The following is a 23201-nucleotide window of genomic DNA, read 5'->3' on the forward strand; positions in this document are numbered from 1 at the left end:
GCCTCTTTCTAGGGCTTCCCAAAATAGCTGTTTTAATTGCTTATTTGTTTCACTGCTGACTTTATTCCAGCCGCCTTCAGCTCAGAACACTTCAGTGTTTCATGTTGACTTGCAGGTAGGGCTTCCCTTCAGGGAATAACATTCTATTTATTTTCTTCTTTAAAAAGAAATGATGGGAGAAAAATAAACCCATAAAGCAAGTCATACTTTTCAGAGGTGAAAACTGTTTCTTTTCCACTGTTGTGCAGAGCTCCTTTGTAATCAGTTACTGTAGGCCTCTGTGGTCCTAAAAACCAAAGAAATAGCAGTCGAGTTGCAGACAAGGCGAGCTTCTGGCTAGATCAGCCTGCTCACTGTGATGTGTTCACTTGGGAATCTGAGTGTGCAAACACTTGGGAATCCACAGACTTGGGACCCTTGCATGTGGTGGGCCATGCTGGCTTGTGGTTTTCCAGACATGTCAGCTGCAGCATCCGGAACAGGTCTCAGGAAGTCCCTGTCTATCTGGGTGGGTGACCTGGGGAAACAGTGTCATGTCTCCCTGGGGCCCTGATAGGACACCTTTGGTAGGCAATGCACAGCTTAGTTTAGAAAAGGCTTCATACAGTGGTCCTGGAGGGATGACTTATTGTATACAATAAGGAGATGTCAGGAGGTGTGTTCAGAGAATGAATGAGGATGGGCAAGGAGAGCTCGGTGAGTGTCAGGGAACCTGAGTGTCCAGAAGGATCCACTCCTCTAGCTGCATGACCCCAAACACATCCTTGGGACACAGTCATGGAAACTCAGTGCTGAAAGATCCTGTAGCCATCACTTTGTCATCTCATGGTAGGGATGGGAAAACAGCAGCCCAGGTGCTGGGAAGGTGCCCACAGTCACTCAGTAGTATAGCTGAGGATTGATACCAGTTGGATTTGCCTCTCAACTAGGTGAGTATCCTTGGATGAACCAGTTAACCTCTCTGTGCCTCAGTTTCTACATCTATAAAATGGAGCTAATAATACCGTGTATAAGATTGTTTTAAATAAGTTAATATGTTGCATTGAATTGACGATTTTCTTTTTTCTTACAACTTTGTTGAGGAATTTTTGAAGTCTACTAAATGGTATGTGTTTAAACAATTTTATGAGCTTCGACACGCATATATATATATATATATATGTACACATACATACATGTATACGTACACATGTAGGAACTCCTCATCATAATCAGTATAACAAACCTTATCTCCAAAACTTTTCTTGTGCCCCTCTGTAATCCTCTCCCTCTAACCCTCCTCCCCAGGCAACCACTGACCTGCTTTCTGCCCCTGTAGTTAATTTGTTTTTTCTAGAATTTTATATAAATGGAATCACACAGTATATGGTTTTTGTTGCTGTTGGTGGTGGTGGTGGTGTGTGTGTGTGTGTGTGTGTGTGTTTGAGACAGACTCTCACTCTGTCACCCAGGCTGGAGTGCAGTGGCACGATCTGGGTTCACTGCAACCTACTTCCTCAGCTCCAAGGATCCTCTCACCTCCACCTCCCAAGTAGCTGGGACTACAGGTACGCGCCACCATGTCTGGCTAATTTTTTTGTATTGGAGAGACAGGGTTCCACCATGTTGCCCGGGCTAGTGTTGCACTCCTGAGCTCAGGTGATCCACCCACCTCAGCGTCCCCAAGTGCTGGGATTAGAGGCGTGAGCCACCACGTCTGGCCTATACACTATAGAGTTTTTTACCTAATATGTGTCTGAAATTAATCTTCATTACTGCATATTTTAGTAGTTTATTCCTTTTTATTGCTGAGTAGTATTCTGTTGTTTGGCTGTACCACAGTTGTCTATCCATTTACCTATTGATGGACATATGGATTGTTTCTAGCTTGGGGTTTTTATAAATAAAGATAATATTGATTTTAAGAAGCACCATTATTGTATGTGCCATAAGAAAGGGAAATTGTGCCAATTAAACTATGTCCCAATGTTTTTAGAATGCTTATTTTATATTTGTTGAAATAAATTTTTCAAGCTTCGTTTTTTTTGTTTTTTCTTTTTTAACTCACGTATCACTTGTATGTGTACAAAAACCCACAAAGCAATACATGAGCAAAATAAAGCTCTGGTGTTCCTACAGTGTCTTCCCATTCAGAATCCAGTTCTTTGGAGTAGCTTTTTAGCTGAGTTATTAATGTCTGTGCTTTTAATATTGTCCTTTGTGCCCTTAAGAGTGTTAGTCATACAGCCTTGTTATAAGGACCCACAAAAAGGGACTCAAAGCTTGGCAATTCTGTAGAGGTAGCCAGCTTAGGAGTCCTGCTTTGGGAATGTTGCTAAACAGGTCTGTTGAGTACCTTCTCCACACCTTTCCACAACCATTTGGTTCCTAGGGGTTAAAAGTGCTTACAACTTTATTGAGGAATTTTTGAATTCCTCAATGTCTTGTCTGTGGGATTTTTATCCCAAGCCTGTAGCACCCATTCCACCAGTGGCAGTGCTGGTGCCTTTGATATATGTGCACACACAGGCAGTGACAGCTCCATCAGGACTGCAGCCTAGGTGATATCAGTTGTAAGATGTCAGTAGTAGTAGCATACATCAGAGTTTCAGAAAATGCTGAATGTGTTTAAAAATGTGCGTCTTTTGGTGAAATAGGGTCTATGTAAGGGACATTGGATAGTGCCTGGCATTTTGCAAATACTCAATGAAATTTTGCTTTTATTATTATTATTGCTATTACTATTAAGCCTCAGTTTCCTGTTGGTGAAATTGGGGTGATGGTACCTGCCTCACAGAAATATTGTTAGAATAAAGGAAGCGATCTATTTTACATGGAGCATATGGTCCTGTGCCTAGTGCTTCACTGGCCTTAAGTGGAAGCTGCCCTGACCTTTGGGACAGGTTGGCCAGGTATTAGACTAAAGCTGCAGAGGGTGCCTTAGGGGTGTTAAATTCCAGCTTCCTCTGTTTTGCAGGTGGGAAAGACCAAGAGAGAGGGTTAAGGTCCAGCAACAGGAGTGCCTTGCCCAAGGGCATCGTCAGGCTTCAAACCCAGATCTCATCATTCTTCTTCCAGTGCTCTGTCTAAACCATGCAGTCTTGGGAGGGGCCCTAAGTCAGACAGGATCTCAGAAAAGTCTTCACGGTCAATTCCATTTCTAGAAGGACCAGCTCCTCAAGCTGTGTGGTAAGGGTCAGAGCTCAAGGAGCAGAAGATTCTGGAATGGCCAAATTCCAGGACAGGGTGAGCTGCTGCCTCTGCAGTTACTGCTGATGAGGCTTCTAGACAGCCCAGCACCTGGGAAGAGCCCTTGGGAACCCAGCTCATGAGGCTGGAAGGAATAAGGCTGGGAGTTGAGTGTCCCCAGAGTCCTAAATACAGAAAGGAGTAGGGCTGCAGGCCTGCCTGGGGTTGTGTGCCAGGTGCTGTGTTGAGTCTTCTCCATGCATGAATGAATGCAAGAACCTGGGAAGCAGGTTTTCTTGTCTGCTCTATACCTGCAGGAAAACTGAGGCTCAGACCTGGGGGAAGGAATGGACTGAGATTACACAGCTAGGAAGGATGGAACTGGGAGTCCTCTCTGGGTCTGTTGGCTTTTTCTTTAGGGCACAGAGCTTCCATAGCCTAACTCCTAATTCAGGAATGAGGATGAAGCTGGGGTTGAGCAGGGTGAGGAGCAAAAAGATATTCCAGGGTCTTCATTCTACCGTGGTGTGGGGCTTTTAGGAAATTACCTTCCAAGTAGGTAATGAGAAAAATGAAGAGCCCACCTCCCAACCTCGTCTCTCCGTGAATGGGAGCTTCATAGTTCTCCATCTTGGTTCCTACCCAATGATCAGTCTCATTCGGTATAATAGGGTTAGTTAGCCTGGGAAAATGCTATCAATACCTATTTCTTAGAGGCTGTTCAGATGCTTATTGAATTTCAAATGGAGCCAAGCCCAGCACCAAGCTGATTTGATCTCCTGGCATTATGTGATGCAGGGCTGGAGTTGGTCCCCCAGTCCCCTGGGTCCTTGGGTGGCTCCAGGCAAGTCTTTTCTCTCTGTCCCTCAGTTTCCTCATTGGTAAAGAAAGGGAGTTGTTTTGTTGGGTTTCTTTTAATTTTAACATTCTCTACGTTGGGGGCCTCATTTGGGCGGCAGTGTGAAAAATAAATCACTGGGTGCGGTGGCTCACGCCTGTAATCCCAGCACTTTGGGAGGCTGAAGTAGGTGGATCACATGAGGTCAGGAGTTCGAGACCAGCCTGGCAACATGGTGAAACCCCATCTCTACTAAAAATAGAAAAAATTAGCCAGGCATGGTGGCAGGCGCCTGTGGTCCCAGCTACTTGGGAGGCTGAGGCAGGAGAATCGCTTGAACCCGGGAGGCAGAGGTTGCAGTGAGCCTAGACCGTGCCAGTGCTCTCCAGCCTGGGCAACAAGAGTGAAGCTCCATCTCAAAAGATAAATAAATAAATAAATGAAAAACGAATCACTCACATTTATCAAGCACTCACTGTGTACTCATGTGCTGTTTCATGCATTATCTCATGTAAGCTTCAAGGAGCACCGTGGGGCAGGTCTGAATGGTACCTGCCTCAAAGGGCTGTTGTGAAGGCCAGCTGAGTAAATATATAAATACATAAACTGCTTGGAACAGTTGCTGGTACATAGTGAGTGCTCAGTATATGTGTTCTTATTTTTCCTGTTTTGCAAATGTGACAACTGAGCCACATAGAGTTTACATATCTTGTCCAAGGTCACACAGCTAGAAAATGACAGAGCCTGGATTCAAAGCCAGCGAGTCTGGCTCCAGAGTCCTCTGCTGTTAACCAAGAGGCAGGAGTGACACATTAGAAAGCAATGGGGACAAAGTGCATCCAGACAGTGCCTGTCCCCAAAGGTGTGCTAAGTCCGTTTTTAAAATATAGCACTGTAGTAGATCAACAAACATATCTTCAGGCTGAATTTGGCCCTCAGGTTGTCAGTTGGCTTTACCTACTCTAATCCATGATTTGGTTCTCAGAACTGAAGTCTTAAACCCAACAGGCAGCACACAGAGGGGATTAGCAGCCTGGATTCACCCCATGTCAGTGAGTGGGAACAGATAAGCATAGAGACTCAAGATGGAGGTGAAGGAAGGGGATGGACCCAAAGGGCACAGGTGTGTGATCTCACCAACCCAGCAGGGCAGAGGGAAGACAGAATCCAATATTTGGCAGTGGGGAGGTGAGCCACTGGTTTCTGGGGGCCTAGTCTGAAGGTAGGGAGGGTTTGGGGTGGAGGAACCATCTGGAATCTCCCCTCCAGCCCTCCCTCCTCTTCTTTTTTCTATAAAAGAATTTTAGGATGGGAATAAGTAGGCCAAGAAAACTTCTGGGTAAGGCAGCCCAAACAGAGCAGGGAAACAAGGAGATCTAAGGGTGGAAAAGCCAGAATTTTGAGACAGGTGTTCAGAGAGTAGAGAACAAGAGGAAGGGAAGTGTTTATGAGAAGAAGAACTTGGGAATTCCAGGTATAAATGCCTCCTCCTTCAGAGAGCACATTTTGAGAACCAAATCCAATTCAGCTGCTATCTCCTACCTTCTCCCATTTAACTTTCTAAAAAGAGAGAGGAAGCCAGGTGTGGTGGCTCACACCTGTAATCCCAGCACTTTGGGAGGCCGAGGCAGGAGGATCACTTGAGGTCAGGAGTTTGAGACCAGACTGACAAACATGGGGAAATCCCGCCTCTACTAAAAGTACAAAAATTAGCCCGGCATGGTGGCGGGCACCTGTAGTCCCAGCTACTCAGGAGGCTGAGGCAGGAAAATCACTTGAACCCTGGGAGGTAGAGATTGCAGTGAGCTGAGATCACGCCACTGCACTCCAGCCTGGGTGACAGAGCGAGACTCTGTCTCAAAAAAAAAAAAAAAAAAGATGGTTTAAGCAGTCCCAGCTCCTCCAGGAAGGGAGGTGATAAAATACAGTGCAAGGTTTATTAGCTGTGCAAGCCAGGACAATTATTTTGCTTCAGTTACCCCATCATAAAAATCGGGGTATAAAACCTAACTTATCCTAACAGCCAATGTAGATTGAACCCTGAATGCCATGTGGTCAGCACAGCCCATTTTAACGCAGCAGTGACTTTGAGCACCCCCATCTTATGGATGAGGAAACAAAGCCACACAGGTTAGAGTTCATGCCCAAGGGGACAGAGCTAATGAGTGACAGTGCCTGCATTGGGACCCAGATGGCTGACTCCAGACCTGTGAGTTTTAACCACCACCGTGTATCTCTTAGGGTGAAGATTGATAATGGTGGGTGTGGTGATGGTGGTGATGATAGCTCACGTGTTAAGGATTTGAGATAAAGGGTGATGTGATTCTTCACAATGCGCAGAACTCTCTGATTATGTTTGCAACCCACATTTATCAAGGGCTTGTCTTGTGCCAGTCCCGGCACTGGATACTGTATAGGTTATCTCATTTAATCCCCACAACACCCTTATGAGAGTGGGCCTTCCTGTGTAAGTTTCACAGAGAAGAAAACTCCTCTCAAGCAGGTTACATAACCCACCTACAGTTCTGGAAGAGGTGGAGCCTGGGTTTCAGCCTCGCATCCCATTCCTGAGCCTTTGTGGGTAACATCTGCCCTGCCTCCTCCTTAACCATGGAGCTGACCACAGCTCTTTCCTCCTCCCCTCCCCAGCTACACCCCATTGCTGCATTCTCTCCCTGCCCATGGCCCATTGGCCTTTCGCATCTATACTGCTGACGTAGCACCTTATTAAATATCCCTGCATCCTCTAATTACCTGTGGCTCAGGCCGCGGGTAGCGTTACAGCCACATACACTCCCATGGAATGTTGTGGGGATGACTCCCTGCCTGTTTGGAGTGTGAGTCTTGTTCCCCGGCCAGACCCTCTGCCCCTGAAAGCAGAAACATGGCTTCTTCAAGCGTCTGAGCCCTCGTAGTGCCTAGCATGGGCCTGGAGTGCCATACCCACTTGATAAATGCTTGTTGCTTGGTGGATCGATTGAAATGAGGGTGGAAGGATGAGAGTGGAGGGTGAGGCAGAGAGTGTCTCTGGGTCACCCTTCAGCTCAACACAAGGGCAGTGGTCAGAGGAATAATCCAAAGTGCATACCCAGGCCCCAGAGCCGCCAAAGCTGACCTCCGCCTCCACTTCACCTGAATAGCATGGATCTCTCTGAAATGGCCCTCTTGATTTGCTTCTGGCTGGGGTGCATCTCGCCCTCTAGACTGTAAGGGCAGGGCCCTATCTGTCTCTTTCCTCTGTAGCTGGTGTTAACGAAGGCTCTGCTGTGTGTCATGTGCTCAGCTCTCCTAACAAACTTGAGAGATGGTTATTTTTATCATCCCCAGATTTGTTAGACAATGAGTAAAAGCGTCTGAACCAAACTGAATTAAAGGAAGAAGGACTTCAAACGTTGCCTTTCTTCCTGTTCATTCTGGCCTCCCTGGAGCTAAAGGTGAAGGGACTGCTTAGAAATGGTGTTCTGCAGCAGCCCCAGGTGAAGGAGCGTTATCAGGAATTGTGCAACCTTAGCTATGGGAACTATGCGTGTGAAACAGCCCAGGGCGGGAAGAACCAGCCTGGCCATTGTGCCTGGGCTGGGGAGGAGAGGTTCGGCTGAAAGTTTGGACAGTTCTTGGCTTGGAGTCTGGAGGGCCCTTTAGAAAGTGATCCCGCCCAGCCAGCCCTCAGAGAGAGCAGGCCAGCATCCTGCTGGACGGTAATAAAGAGGTTACTGTGGGAAGCTGGGACTTGCTTGGGAAACACTAGGAACATGAAAGATAGGGTATGCATTCTTCAGTCCCGAGAGAATCACCACCCAGTATTAGACTTGGCAGAAGGCTTTCCTCTCCTCCTCTGAGCTGCCTCCTTAGAAAAGGCACATTGTCAGAATGCCGAATGCCCACCGTGGTCTCATGTCCTCACAGCCCGTAGGAAAGTAACTACCAGTTACCCACTGGTGGTTGCCCCTGAGAGGAGGGTAAGGGAGGCTTCCAGCCCCCGGGGTGGCTCTCCCCGACAGGTGTGCCTGTGTGCTGTTTGTAGGGTGCTCCTGGCAGAACCTACCTGTCTCCACAGCGACACATCCGGCTGTTTTTCCAGGAGGGCCTGTTGAGAAACATTCAGGAATGTTTGTGCTCCTTTAGAGATTTGTAATTAAGAAGAGGCAGAACTCGTTCTTGTCTGGCACCCTCCCCTCTTGCCCCTCCAGCATCTGGGTCATTTGATTTCACAACTGGGGTTTTCGGCAGCCCGAGTTGTGGAGGCTGGAAGAAGGGACCGACTGAACCAGGCTGGATGGTGGTGAATTGCTTCACCCGAGGGTGGGGGCTGGGAGTTCCAGGCAGGCCCCCAAGTCCTGGCCACATCTGAAAGCGGACATTTCTTCCCAGGTTGCATCCTTAGCACTTGCCCAAGGTGAAACATTTCAGGCCAGTGGAGCACCCACAGTTCCCGGGGGAGGGGAGGTGGCTGGTTTAAATGGACAATTCCTCTCCTTAACTGCCAGGAAGAGTGAGTGTGTGCATGTATGTATGTGTGAGTGTGTCTGTTTAAATCTTTGTGCAGCCAAAAACACATCTCTTCATCCTGAATGACACATCTCTACACACTGAATAATTCATCTCCCTCTTGGCATTTGTTCCGGAGAGAATCTTGCTGTCCAGATTTCTTGTAAGTTGCATAGCCTTCCATAGGCGCTTCCTTGTTTCCCATGGAAGAGCTCTGGGAGTCAGGATATCAGTCAGTCAGCCCTCTGGCATTTCCCCTGTGATCGCATCAAAGGGGAATGAGAATATCAAACCCAAAGTGTTTCTCTCTCCTTTGCCCTCTCCTTCTAGCTTTGGGTCCTCTTGCCTCCCTCTGCTTTATTTCTCTTGGGCACAGTGTCTGTGTTCACTGCAAGTGGAATCAGCATTGTGTCCTGGTAGGGTATCCACATGTCTGTCACATTACTGATGCTTGGAGCGAATAAATGTATTTAGCTCTGACATCTCAACGTGTAAGGCTGGAACAATCAGTGGAGTTAATGGTTTTCCAGATAGTGACACATTTTCGGTGTTTCAGTCCCATCCTCCTAACCCCATCTCCATCCTCACACCCAGCAAGCTCAGTAAATCATTTGTATTAATGACTTTGAAACAATTTTTTTTTTTTTTTTGAGATGGAATCTTGCTCTGGAGTGCAGTGGTATGATCTCAGCTCACTGCAGCCTCCGCCTCCCAGGTTCAAGCGATTCTCCTGGCTCAGCCTCCCGAGTAGCTGGGATTACAAGAGCCTGCCACCATGCCCAGCTAATTTTTGTATTTTTAATAGAGACGGAGTTTCACCATGTTTGCCAGGCTGGTCTTGAACTCCTGACCTCGGGTGATCCACCCGCCTCAGCCTCCCAAATGCTTAGATTACAAGCGTGAGCCACTGCACCCAGCCGACTTTGAAACACTTAATTGCCTTTTTATTAAGCAGCCATGGATTTCCCAGGTCTATTGAATATCCTTGCACCAACACATAGATAACTGAAGGTCCCAAATATGCTAAAGCCCCCATGCCTTTTGCCTGCTTCAGATGTCCCTCTTGTCTCGTTTCACCTTCTGTATCTCTAGCACAGCTTGCTCTGTGTTCCAGATTGTTCTGAGACTCACCCTTCGTCTTGTTATTTTTTATTTATTTACTTATTTTTTTTGAGACGGAGTCTCGCTCTGTCCCCCAGGCTGGAGTGCAGTGGCGGGATCTCGGCTCACTGCAAGCTCCGCCTCCGGGGTTCACGCCATTCTCCTGCCTCAGCCTCCCGAGTAGCTGGGACTACAGGCGCCCGCCACTGCGCCCGGCTAATTTTTTGTATTTATAGTAGAGAAGGCATTTCACCGTGGTCTCGATCTCCTGACCTCGTGATCCACCCGCCTCGGCCTCCCAAAGTGCTGGGATTACAGGCATGAGCCACCGCGCCCGGCCCCGTCTTGTTAATTTTTATTAGCAGAGCTCGAGTTTTGGAATCTGGCAGTGGAACTTCAGGTTATACCTGTGGTGTTTACTAACTGTGTGTTGTCGAGCATGTTTTCTTATTTGCAAAACAGAGTAAGAGCACCTGCTACCTGGAAAGGGAATGTCACATACACAGCTTGCTTTCTAGGCCTAGAGTTAGCCATTATTCAACATTTTAGTTATGATTAATATATGAACACAACAAATAAATTAGTTAAAAAAAAAAAGAAAGAAAGAGAAGAAATAAAATTACACTGAAATCCCTGTATTCAGATAGCATTTCAATGTGTGTCTTTCCAGTTTCTTTACTAACACATACACACACTCTTCAGGCAAAATGTCATACTGTAACAGTATCCTGTAGCTTTTATCTTTGAACAGTGTTGTTTTTCTCAGAGTATATTGAGAGCATCTTTCATGTTAGCAAAATAAATAAAGAACACTTCATCTTTTTTTTTTTTTTTTTTTTTGAAATGGAGTTTTGTTCTTGTTACCCAGGCTGGAGTGCAATGGCATGATCTCGGCTCACCGCAACCTCCACCTCCCGGGTTCAAGCGCTTCTCCTGCCTCAGCCTCCCAAGTAGCTGGGATTACAGGCGTAAGCCACCACACCTGGCCAGAACACTTCATCTTTTTTGGTTGTTCCTACATATTCATTACATTATTCACCCATTGCACAAATATTTATTGAGCACCAATTATGCCAGACACAGGATTCTGTAGCTTGGATGCACCACTGATTAAAATCACTTAATTAATCTCCAAGGAGGAATTTTGAAAAGTGATGATCCATACGCAGAAACAGGGGAGCTGTTGGGAAGGGGACGTATCTTCTTGGTTTTCTGGGTTGCAAACTGTCTGTATAAGATTCATACCTCTACTGGTAGGTGGGACTTCTCTGGGCACAGTGCAGGTGGAGGAATGAGCCAGAAAGAATGATCTCTGTGGTGGCCTGACCATGCCTGTTTCCCCACAGATTGACCTGTCATCAGCCATGGAGTCACTCCCCATGGAAGGCATACCTGCGTGTGGAGCTTTCCTTCAGAGCCCCTTTCAAGGCTTTGTTAGATGAGGTGATGTTAGATGAGGCTTTGCTCTTGGTTGCTGGTCTTCATTCTCCATAAGGAAGAGGGAACAAACCACTTAAAGAACTTTGAGCAAGACACTGAGAGAAGTGGCCTTTTGTTTCTGACATCTGGCAGGGCATGGAGGGCGGTGGTGGGTGGCCTGGAGACGGCTTTGGGGAAACTTCATCCAGGTCGTTTGGAGCAGATGCTCCTAAACCAAGTGCATCCTGAGCTGAGGGAAGTCCCCATCACCTGTATCTACCCCATTTTCCCTCCTTCTACTCCAAAATGGTAGTTTGTGTTTTCCCATGGGGCTTAGGAGATGCAATGAAGGTGTCAGCTTTCAAGATAATCTGGTAGCTCCCTGCAGGGGCCCTAGAGACCAGCCATCCTGCTTGAAATCCCAGCTTTGTCTTTGACATTGAGAATGTTATTTAGTCTTTCTTAGCCTCAGTTTCTCCTTCTGGTAAATGGAGGTAAGGATAACTAATGATTTTTGAGTGCCCATTCACACTGGCACCTGTGCTAAAAGTACTCACAAACATGGCCTTATTTAACCCACCCAACAAATGGAGAGTTAGTACTGTCCTCATTATACAGATAAGAATACTGAAGCTCAGAGAAGTAAAGTAAGTTGCCTAACTCACACAGCCAGTAAGTGATGCTTACTGAACCCTTATTTGTTTTGTTGTTGGTGGTGGTGGTGGTGGTGGTGTTTTAGAGGCAGGGTCTGGCTCTGTTGCCCAGCTTGTAATGCAGTGGTGCCATCACAGCTAACTGCAGCCTCCAACTCCTGGGCTCAAGCAGTTCTTCCACCTCAGCCTCCCAAGTAGCTGGGACTACAGGTGCACACCACCATACCCGGCTTATTTAGCACATAGTGTATTGCACATCACACACCTCTGGCCTCATCCTCATGGAACCAGCAGCCTTCCACAGTGCAGCAGTAAATTACTATCAGAAGCTTTTGGGTATTCATTCAACCAAAAGGTATTTTTCATAGCCTGCCAGACCCTGGGTATATAGTGGTACATGAACACACCAGGTCCTATCCAGCTGGGGCTCTTTCAGCATCCCTTTCTTCATGTATTTTTCTGTAAGTTGGATTTGGAGTGAGTTTTAGAGGGCAGGGTTGTGTAAGCCTCTTTTTTTGGTTTTTCCTATGTATTCATTACATTATTCACTCATTGTGCAATTTTTTTTTTTTTTTTTTTTTTGAGACAAGAGTTTCACATTGTCACCCAGGCTGGAGTGCAGTAGTGTGATCTCGGCTCACTGCACCCTCCACTTCCCAGGTTCAAGCAATTCTCCTGCCTCAGCTTCCTGAGTAGCTGGGATTACAGGCACCAGCCACCATGCCCAGCTAATTTTTGCATTTTTAGTAGAGACAGAGTTTCACCACATTGAGCAAGCTGGTCTCAAATTCCTGACCTCAAGTGATCCACCCACCTCAGCCTCCCAAAGTGCTGGGATTATAGGCATGAATCACTGTGCTGGGCCCCGTTGCACAAATACTTATTGAGCGCCAATTGTGCTGGACACAGGATTCTGTAGCTTGGTTGCACCATTGATTAAAATCATTTAATTAATCCCCAAGAAGGAATTTAAAAGGTGATGATCCATATGCAGCAGCAGGGGAGCTGTTGGGAGGGGACATATCTAGCAAGTCTCTTCCTTGGAAGGAAGCCCTTGATGAGAAATCCTTGACCCCAGCCCAGTCATCTCCCGTCCTGTCCCATTGTACTTCACTTTGCCAATCTATAGAAAGAATCTGAAGCAGAGCCTTCTGGGCTTCCAGAATTGGGATTGGGTAGGAAGCAGACAGGAGAAGGAGATTGTAGAATATGTATTTTAGGCAGAGGCAGTGATGGGAAGAAACCAAAGTGACTGTCTGGAGGGGCCACCCAGGCTGAATCTCATATACCCAGATTCCCAGCTTCCCATACTCTGGTTTAAATACTTGGCAAATTGTTTGTGATAGTTTTCCAGCACTGACAAGCCTTTATTAGTTTAGTTGAGTGATTTGTTTATTTGATTTAGCCACTGAGACTTGGTGATTACTACCACTTCACTCCCCACAAGATGGGGACATAGAGAGCGGTTATTGCTAAAAGATCAGTTTGGCCTGGATTGTCTAAGGAAGCGCCGTTGTGGGTGCAAGCATTTGGGAATCAGCTCAAGAGGAAAATAAATACTGCTCATTGGCCAAACTCACAGGGATGGAACATCTGCTATTCTTGATGTTGCGGCAAGCCAGCCTTCCCAAAGGGCAAGTGAGCATGACAGGCGTGAGACAGAGCCAGGATAAGGATTGGAGGTGGGGTGGCTGAGTGAGTTGCAGGTGAAGAAGCCAAGGAGGGCTGGAGTCCAACTCAAGAAGCAAGACTTGACCTTAGACCCTTTGCCTGCAGACCCTCAATCAGAGTTGCAGAAACAGAGGCCCAAAGAAGGAAGGTGACTTGCTCCAGTCACTTCTGAAGGAGTGGCAAAGTTGGGACCAGAACGCAGATTCCCTGCCTCCCACACAGGGTGATCTTATCCTGCTGCTGCAGCTATGTGTTCACCTTGCTGGGAACAAAGGGGACAACAGAGCTGGTGCTGCTGTGGTGCAAAACTTTTGGATCTGTTGAGCCAGCCCAGAAAAGCAAGAGGCACAGAGAAGCAGCAGGTTGCAGGCATTTGGGGACTGTAGGCTGATGGAGTCTGTTTCTCCTCTCCCTTGCCAGGTACACCAAACCGCTCACCTTTGCTGACTGCATTAGTGATGAGTTGCCGCTAGGATGGGAAGAGGCATATGACCCACAGGTTGGAGATTACTTCATAGACCACAACACCAGTAAGTTCCCGACGGTCCTCCCTTCCCTGTGCCCTCTTCATCCCTCTACCTCCAAGCCCATCCTCCCTCCAAGTCTGGAAGAACCATTTGCAGACTCTTGGAGCCAGATTGTATTTTGTTTTATATAGATTTAGATAGAAATGTCGATGTAGATATAGATAGATAATGTATGCTTGTGTAAAAATAACAGTTTAGAAGGGTTTTTAATAGAATCTAAAACTCCTCTCACAATCCATCTCCCCAATTTTATGGGGGCAGCCACTGTGAACAGTTTCTTGTGTATCATTCCAGAAATTTTCTAATGATGTGTTTGTATGTGTGTATGTGTATATATGCACATACATATTTACATATGTAAATTTATGGGCATACCTTTTTTTCCCCTAAAAGAAAGATGTGTCATTGTCATTGCCAGACTATCTTAGAGCAGCCAGAGCCCTAGCAGGCCCCCCACAGCACGTATGCATATATGTCCATAGTGAATTGGCGAGAGAGAGAGAGAGAGAGTGTGTGTGTGTGTGTGTGTGTGTGTGTGTGTGTGTGTGTGTGTGTGTGTGTGTGTCTGGCCCATCATACCAGTCAGCCCACCCTCACTTCATATCTGTGATCCAAGTATCCCGATCCATTACAAAGATTCCTAGTACCTCTGTCTCTGGGACTATGATGGAGGAATGACTTGAGGAAAAAAGCGGGTTGTCTGACAGGTGGAGGAACCCAGGGAGCAATCCTCCAGCGGGGGAGACTTGATGTGTGTTTGGGCCTCATCCACTGAGCACCCTCTTGGCCAAGACTGTTCTCTGAAATTTTCTGTCCCACTTGTCCATGTGTACAGAGGAAAGGGATTTTTCAGCCTCACTCTCAGCCTTCTAAACTGTAGCATCCCCTTAATCCTCTCAGGCAAGAAGAAAATGGAATGAAATGGGATGTGCCTGGCAAAGTCTGAAGGCTGAGACTAGGGCATCAAATCCTAATAGCCTCTGTTTACTGAGCACACAGTCTGTGCCGTGTCCTGTGCTGAGAACTTGATAGGCATTATCTCTTTTAATCCTCCCAATTCCTGGTGAGATGTTCAGATGGTCATCCCCATGTCATAAATGGGATTTAGAGTCAGTTGACTACTTAAGACTCACAGCTAAAATGTGGCAGGGCTGGGATTTGAACTGGCCCTGGAGAATGAAGTTGTACTTCTCCATCTACTTCCTCTTCTGGGTTTCAGTAGCACCCTGGCCACACCTGTCTTGTGCCCTTCATCACCCTGTATTATAATCACTTGCCTGTTGTTGCAGGTCTCCTAGAGCAGAGACTGTGTCTAATTCATCTCTCTAGTCCCAGGCCTTTGCCTGGTAAGGCACATAGTAGGTGTGAACTTAACCTGTGCTAAATAGAAAAGGGCATACGTGCATGAATGCATGAATAAATGGGTGAATGAGTGGACTGTTGTTGGCACCAAAGTGTAGAAGAGCTTCTGAGAGACAGCTAATGGCATTAATTGCATTGTTGGGGGTAGCAAAGGTTTTTATTAGCACTCATGATTGCGTACTGGATAATGAGAAGTAAATATGCCTAATTGAGTGTGTATGGGGAATGAGGTTAATGCTTGGAGGGCTGCATGGGATGCTGGGTTAAACACTGATGTGCAGGAGACCTAATCAGTCTTTTCCTGTTTCTAATTGCTGAGTGCATCCCCCTCATTAAAATCTCATGGCGGGAGTGGGATTTCAAGGTGCTTCTGGGAGCTGTTGGAAAAATGGAAGAAAGTAGTAGCAGGCTATGGCAGAGTTTATTCTTGAGGGAATGAAGGCAGAAATGGGGTGTATGGGGGTGATTAAATGGGGCCATAGCAGGAAGAATTCTATCTGGTAGTTTCACAAGCTGTCAGGCTACTGGTTTCCTCTTGGTTTGAGGTGGTCTGGTTGGATGTGGGGGACCACCTCAGTAGATGGAGCCATTGATAGCAATATAGTAGGAATATGAGCACCAAGGCCCAGGCATTCAGAGCCATGCACTTGGACCAGTTCTGTGTGTGCATTGTTCATGGACTGAAATTCTCTTAAGAGTTATAGACACAATATCGGGCATGGTTGCATGTGTCTATAGTCCCAGGTACTTGGGAGGCTGAGGCAGGAAGATCATTTGAACCCAGGAGTTCAAGGCTAGTCTGGGCAACATACCAAGGCCTTGTCTCTTAAAAAAAAAAAAAAAAAAAAAAGGTGGGGGGGTGCTGGGCGCGGTGGCTCACGCCTGTAATCCCAGCACTTTGGGAGGCCAAGGCGGGCGGATCACGAGGTCAGGAGGTCGAGACCATTCTGGCTAACACAGTGAAACCCCGTCTCTATTAAAAATACAAAAAATTAGCTGGGCGTGGTGGCGGGCGCCTGTAGTCCCAGCTGCTCAGGAGGCTGAGGCAGGAGAATGGCGTGAACCCTGGAGGCGGAGCTTGCAGTGAGCCGAGATCCCGCCACCACACTCCAGCCTGGGCAACAGAGCGAGATTCCGTATCAAAAAAAAAAAAAAAAAAGAGAGAGGTATAGCACAATATACTCAAACAACGATTCGCTCATACATTCACCATCGAACATTCATTCATTTAGCAAATGTTTATTGGCCAACTCTTCTGGGAGCTTGCGATACATGGGAGTACAAAATGGCAAAGATCCTTGCTCTTATAGAAATTTCATTTTGGCAGGAGAGACAAAAAATAAATAAGTAGATTATGTAGTATGTTAGAGAATGTTCAGTACACAGAAAAAAGGAGCAAAGTCAGGAGCTGAGGTGTATTTGGGGGTGGCGAAGAAAGGGCCGTGGTAATGGTGACCAAGAGTACCGTTAAATATAATATGGTCTTCTGGGAAGAAGATCTTGTTGAGACAATGAGATTTGAGCTAAGACTTGAAGGAGGTGAGAGAGCATTTCAAATAGAAAGCATAGATAGAATAAGAACTCCAAGGTGTGATCACATTTAGCGGTCAAGGGATAGCAAAGAGGCAAGTGTGCATATAACATAATGAGTGAGGAGAGGGGAGAAGGACATCAGGACAGAGTGCAGCAGAGTAGAGGTCAGGCAGTGGTCTGCCCCAGAGGCCTAGCTCTTCCGCTGTGTGAGATGGGAGTGAGCCATTGGAGAGTTTTAAACAGATGAGTAACATGATCTGACTTATGTCTTAAAAGGACCAGTCTGACTGCCATGCTGAGAATACACCTTATTAGGGCAAGGGTGGAGGCAAGGAGACTTGTGAGCGACAAATGCCACAGTCCAGGCGCCCTAGACCTGGGCTGTAGCAATGGTCAGGATGAAGATTGGCCAGATGCTGGAGGTATTCTCTAGGTAGAGACAGCAGGATTTCCCGATAGATTGCATGTAAAGTATGAAAGAAAAAGGAAAGAATAACTTCTGGAGCTGAGCAACTAGAAGGAAGGAGTTGCTATCAACCAAGTGGAGAAAACTGCAGGGGGAGTAGACTTAGGAAGGAAGAGCAGGAGTTCATTTGGACACATCGAGACTTACATGCCTATTACCTATCTGAGAGGACATGTGGCTTGACAGTTTGATATATAAATCTGGAGTTTAGGAGAGAGATCTGGGCTGAAGGTAAGTATTTGAGAGTTGCTGGCATATAGCTAGTATGTAAAGACACTAAGTTGGTTGGGAATGAAACAGAGAAGAGGACCAAGGAATAAGTCATGGGTCTCCAGACAACAGAGGGTGGCAAGAAGAGGAAAAGCAGCAATGATTCTGAGAAAGAGTGATCAGAAAGGAGGGAGGGAAACTGAGTGTGTTGGAAGCCACGTGAAGGAAAAATATCAAGCAGAGAATTGCCAACAGTGTCGAAGGCTTCTGACAGGGCAAATACAAAGAGGACCAAGGATAGACCAATAGATTTAGCAACCTGGGTGACCCTGACTTTGGAGGGCAGCTTTGGACGAGGACTGGGAGCAAAAGCCTGACTAGAGTGAGTCTAAAAGAAAACAGGGGAGGAATTGGAAGCAGCAATGCAGACAACTCTTTCTTTTTTTTGTTTTTTTCTTTTCTTTTCTTCTTTTTTTTTAGACGAAGTCTCGCTCTGTCGCCCAGGCTGGAGTACAGTGGCAGATCTTGGCTCACTGCAACCTCCACCTTCCGGGTTCAAGCAATTCTCCTGCCTCAGCCTCCCAAGTAGCTGGGATTGCAGGTGCCCGCCACCACGCCCAGCTAATTTTTGTAATTTTAGTAGAGACGGGGTTTCACGTTGTTGGCCAGGCTGGTCTCAAACTCCTAACCTCAGGTGATCTGCCCACCTTGGCCTCCCAAAGTGCTGGGAATACAGACGTCAGCCACCATGCCCAGCCTACAGACAACTGTTTCTAAAACATAAGCCATTTTTACTATTTCATGTCAGTATTCAGTATCCCCGATTATCTGCACATACCATGATTAGATGGTTTTAATCAGTGATCAAATTTTATGTCTGTTTTCTTTTCATACTATATCATAGATATCTAAGGGATGCTATATAATCTTCATATTTGTCTTTTTTTTTTCTTCTAGACAGAGTCTTGCTCTGTCCCCAGGCTGTAGTGCAGTGATGTGATCTTGGCTCACTGCAACCTCCGCCTCCCGAGTTCAAACAATTCTCCTGCCTCAGCCTCCTGAATAGCTGGAATTACAGGCATGTGCCATCATGCCTAGCTAATTTTTGTATTTTTAGTAGAGATGGGGTTTCACCATGTTGGCCAGGCTGGTTTCAAACTCCTGACCGCAGGTGATCCTCCTGCCTGGGCCTCCCAAAGTGCTGGGATTACAGGCGTGAGCTGCTGTGCCTGGCCCATATTTGTCATTTTTAATACATCAAAAGGATGTGTCAATACATTTTAACACATAATGGAGGAAGTCCTAGCCAGAGCAATCAAGGCAAGAGAGAGAAATAGAAGATATCCAAATAGGAAAAGAAGAAGTCAAAGTATCTCTCTTCGCTGATGATATGATTCTATACCTAGACAACCCTAAAGATTCTACCAAAAGACTTCTAGAACTGATAAATGATTTCAGCAAAGTTTCAGGATACAAAATAAATGTAAAAAAATCAATAGCATTTCTATACACCAATAATGTTCAAACTGAGAACCAAATCAAGAGCGCAATCCCATTTATAGTAGCCACACACACAAAAAAATACCTAGGAATACATCTAGCCAAGGAGGTGAAAGATATATACAAGGAGAACTACTAAACACTGCTGTAAGAAATCACAGGTGACACAAACAAATGGAAAAACATTCCGTGGTTATGGATTGGCAGAATCAATATTGTTTAAATGGCCATACTGCATAAAGCAATCTGCAGATTCAGTGCTATTCATATCAAACTACCAGCATCATTTTTCACAGAATTAGAAAAAAACTATTCTAAATTCATTTCGAGCCAGAAAAGAGTCCAAACGGCCAAAGCAAATCTAAGCAAAAAGAACAAAGCCAGAGGCATCATATTATCCAACTTCAAACTATACTATAAGGCTGCAGTATCCAAAACAGCATGATACTAGTACAAAAGCAGGCACGTAGATCAATGGAACAGAATAGAGAATTTAGAAATAAAGCCACACACCTACAGCTATTTGATCTTCAACTAAGTCGACAAAAATATGCAGTGGGGAAAGGACTTCCTGTTCAATAAATGGTGTTGGGATAGCTGGCGAGCCATATGCAAAAGAATAAAACTGGACCCGTACCTTTTACCATATACAAAAGTTAACTCAAAATGGATTAAAGATTTAAATGTAAGACCTCAAACTATAAGAGGCCTAGAAGAGAACCTAGAAAACACCATTCTGTACATTGGCCTTGAGAAAGAATTTTTGAGTAAGTCCTCAAAAGCAATTGCAACAAAAACTAAAATTGACGAATGGGACCTAATTAAACTAAAGAGCTTCTGCACAGCAAAAGAAGCTATCAACAGAGTAAACAGAAAACCTATGGAATGGGAGAAAATATTTGTAAACTATGCATCCAGTAAAGGTCTAATATCCAGAATCTATAAGGAACTTAAAAAATTCAACAAGCAAAAAACAAATAACCCCATTAGAAAGTGAGCAAAACAATAAACAGACACTTCTCAAAAGAAGACATAAAAGAGGCTAACAAACATATGAAATAATGCTCCACATCCGTGATCATCAGAGAAATGCAAATCAAAACCACAGCGAGATACCATCTCACACCAGTCAGAATGGCTGTTATTAAAGAGTCAAAAAACAACAGATGCTGGTGAGGATGTGGAGAAAAGAGAACACTTATATGCTGTCAGTGGGAATGTAAATTAGTTCAGCCACTGTGGAAAGCAGTTTGGAGATTTTTCAAAGAACTTAGAACTACCATTCAACCCAGCAGTCCTATTACTAGGTATATATCCAAAAGGAAAGATATCATTCTACCAAAAAGACACATGCACTCATATGTTCATCACAGTACTATTCCTAATATCAAAGACATGGCATCAACCTTAGTGCCCATCAGCAGTGGATTGAATAAAGCAGATGTGGTACATATACACCATGGAATACTATACAGCCATTAAAAAGAAAAAATCATGTCCTTTGCTGCAACATGGATGCAGTTGGAGGCCATTATTCTAAGCAAATTAATACAAGGACAAACAATCAAATACCACATGTCCTCACTTATAAGTGGGAGCGAAACAATGGGTACTTATGGACATAAAAGATGGCAGCAATAGACACTAGGGACTACTAGAGAGGGTAGGGAGATGGGGGCAAAGGTTGAAAAACTACCTATTAGGTACTATGCACAGTATACCCCAAACCTCAGCATCATGCAATACATCCATGTAACAAACATGCACAGGTACCCCCTAAATCTAAAATTTAAAAGTTAAATTTTTTAAAAAGGGAAAAATAAAACACATAATGGAAGTACCATAATGCTTCCTATTGCCAACCTTTTGGTTTATTTTCATTTATTATTTTAAATAGCACTCAGGGAAGACTCTTTGTGTATGTTACTTTCTTTGTGATAATTTCCTGAAAATTCATTTCTAAGTATAGGATTTTGAAGTCAAAGTTATAAATACTTTGGGAGCTTTTAGTATATATTGCTAGATTGGTGAATATTTCCAAAAGATTGTATCAGCTCGTATTGCCACAAGACATAAGGGTACTGTTTTCCTCAGACCTTCATCAGTATGGGGCTATGTTCATTTCTTTTGACTTTTGATACATAGATCATAGGTTTAAACTCTTACTTCATTGTTTTGAATTTGCACTCCTTTGCATAGTAACAAGGTTGAATATTCTCCAGATGTTTTTAAGAGAATTGCTTTTGTTGTTGCTAAGGCCCTTGGAAAATGCAGTATTGTTAGCAGCGTGGGTGTGTATGCAGTGTGGAGAAAACAGGTGTGTGGCAAGTGTAGGAAGGGGTGGGTGTATGGAGAGCTCATGAGTGTGCTGCCATGTGTGCTGTTTGGAGAATGTGTATGGCGTGTGTTTATAGGGAGAGGTTTAGAGCATGGAGCAGAAGAAAGTGGAGAAGTGGTTCTCAATGATGCCTGCACTAGAGCAGATACGAGTTTGGAAAGTAGCTGCTTTTGGAAAGAGGGATATGAGGGAGATGTTTTATGTAGGAAATTTTATAATGCACTGAATTATTAAGCTATACCTAGGTATACTTTTAATTAAAACAAGAACTAAAATGTAGTAGTGGCCAAGACGATCTCAAAGGGCCTGCCAGTTACAAAGTTACCTATTTTGGTAAGATGGACTTGAGGAAGGGTAGTGTCAGCAGAAGGCGCTGGGCTGTGGGAGGACCCCCTCAGGGTGTGACAGTTCAGAACTAACGGCATTAACACAACTCTTTTTTTTTTTTTTTTGAGACAGAGTTTCACTCTTGTCACCCAGGCTGGAGTGCAATGGCGCGATCTTGGCTCACTGCAACCTCTGCCTCCTGGGTTCAAGCGATTCTCCTGCCTCAGTCTCCTGAGTAGCTGGGATTACAGGCATGCACCACCACACCCAGCTAATTTTTGTATTTTTAATAGAGATGGGGTTTCGCCATGTTGGTCAGTCTGGTCTTGAACTCCTGACCTCAAGTGATCCACCTGCCTCGGCCTCCCAAAGTGCTGGTATTACAGGCGTGAGCCACTGCATCCAGCCAACACAGCTCTTTAGAACCATGTAAAGAACTTTTAAAAGGCCCAATGCCCTTAAAGGATAATCTTTTCAACAGTTGTTTGTACAACTGGTATCCATATGGAAAAAAAATAGGCCACCACTTCTACCTTTGCCCCACACCATGTGTAAAACTAAACTCAAAATGGGTCATAGACCTAAACATAAAAGCTAAAATTATAAAACATCTAGAAGAAAACATAGGAGAAAATCTGCAAGATTTTATGATAGGCAAAGATTTTTTTGGACAAGTCATAAAAAGCACTAACCAGAAAAGAAAAATTAATAAATTTGGTTTCATCAAATTAAAATCTTTGTTCCTCAAAAGACATTATTAAGAAACTGAAAAGACAAGCCACAGATAAGGAGACAATATTGCAATACATATATCTAACAAAGAACCATATTCCAAGTATGTAAAGAAGTCCTACAGCTTAACAGTAAGAAGCAGCTGGCACAGTTGCTCATGCCTGTAATCCCAGCACTTCAGGGTGCTGAGGTTGAGGGTCTGTTGAGCCCGGGAATTCAAGACCAGCCATAGCAAAACATAAGGCAGCAGAGGGCAACATAGTGAGACCTCATCTCTACAAAAATAAAAATACAGAATCAGCTGGGGCATGGTGGTACATGCCAAGTAGTCCCAGCTACTTGGGAGCCTGAGGCTGGAGGATCACTTTAGCCCAGGAGTTGAAGACCAGCCTGGACAGCATAGTGCAACCCCCATCTCAAAAAAATAGAAAAATAAAATTCCAATGAGGTATCATTATATACCCACTATAATGACTAAAATGAGGAAAAAAATAACAATACCAACTGCTAGCAAGGATGTGGAAGAACTAGAATTCTGATACACTGCTGGTGAGAATGTAAAATGGTACAACCAGTTTGGAAAAGTTTGCCAGTTTCTTATGAAATTCGACATATACTTGCAAAGTATAACCCAGCAATTCTACCCCTGGTATTTTTGTCCAAGAGAAGTGAAAACATGCCCACACAAAGACTTAGAGTATTAATTATAATAATCCCTAACTGGAAGCAAACTAACAATTTATCACAAAGACAATGTGATATATTCATACAATAGAATATTATTCAGCAATAAGAAATGTACAACAGATACAGCAATAGGAACGAGTCTCAAAAACCTTCTGCTTAGTGAAAGAACCAAGGCCCTAAG

At 44.9% G+C, this 23201-nt stretch overlaps 1 protein-coding gene across 7 annotated transcripts in view; it reads left to right on the forward strand.

Moving 5' to 3' along the window:
- WWC1 (WW and C2 domain containing 1) overlaps positions 1 to 23201 on the forward strand; it is a 177845-nt gene that overhangs the window by 65484 nt on the left and 89160 nt on the right. For all 7 annotated transcript variants that reach the window (XM_019028268.4, XM_063706949.1, XM_019028271.4 and 4 more), the window contains exon 2: positions 13759 to 13868. In XM_019028268.4, the coding sequence (XP_018883813.2) occupies positions 13759 to 13868 (110 nt within the window). The remainder of the gene's footprint in view (positions 1 to 13758; positions 13869 to 23201) is intronic.

This window comes from Gorilla gorilla, chromosome 4, assembly GCF_029281585.2.
Source record: "Gorilla gorilla gorilla isolate KB3781 chromosome 4, NHGRI_mGorGor1-v2.1_pri, whole genome shotgun sequence".
In the NCBI taxonomy this organism is placed as follows: Eukaryota; Metazoa; Chordata; class Mammalia; order Primates; family Hominidae; genus Gorilla; species Gorilla gorilla.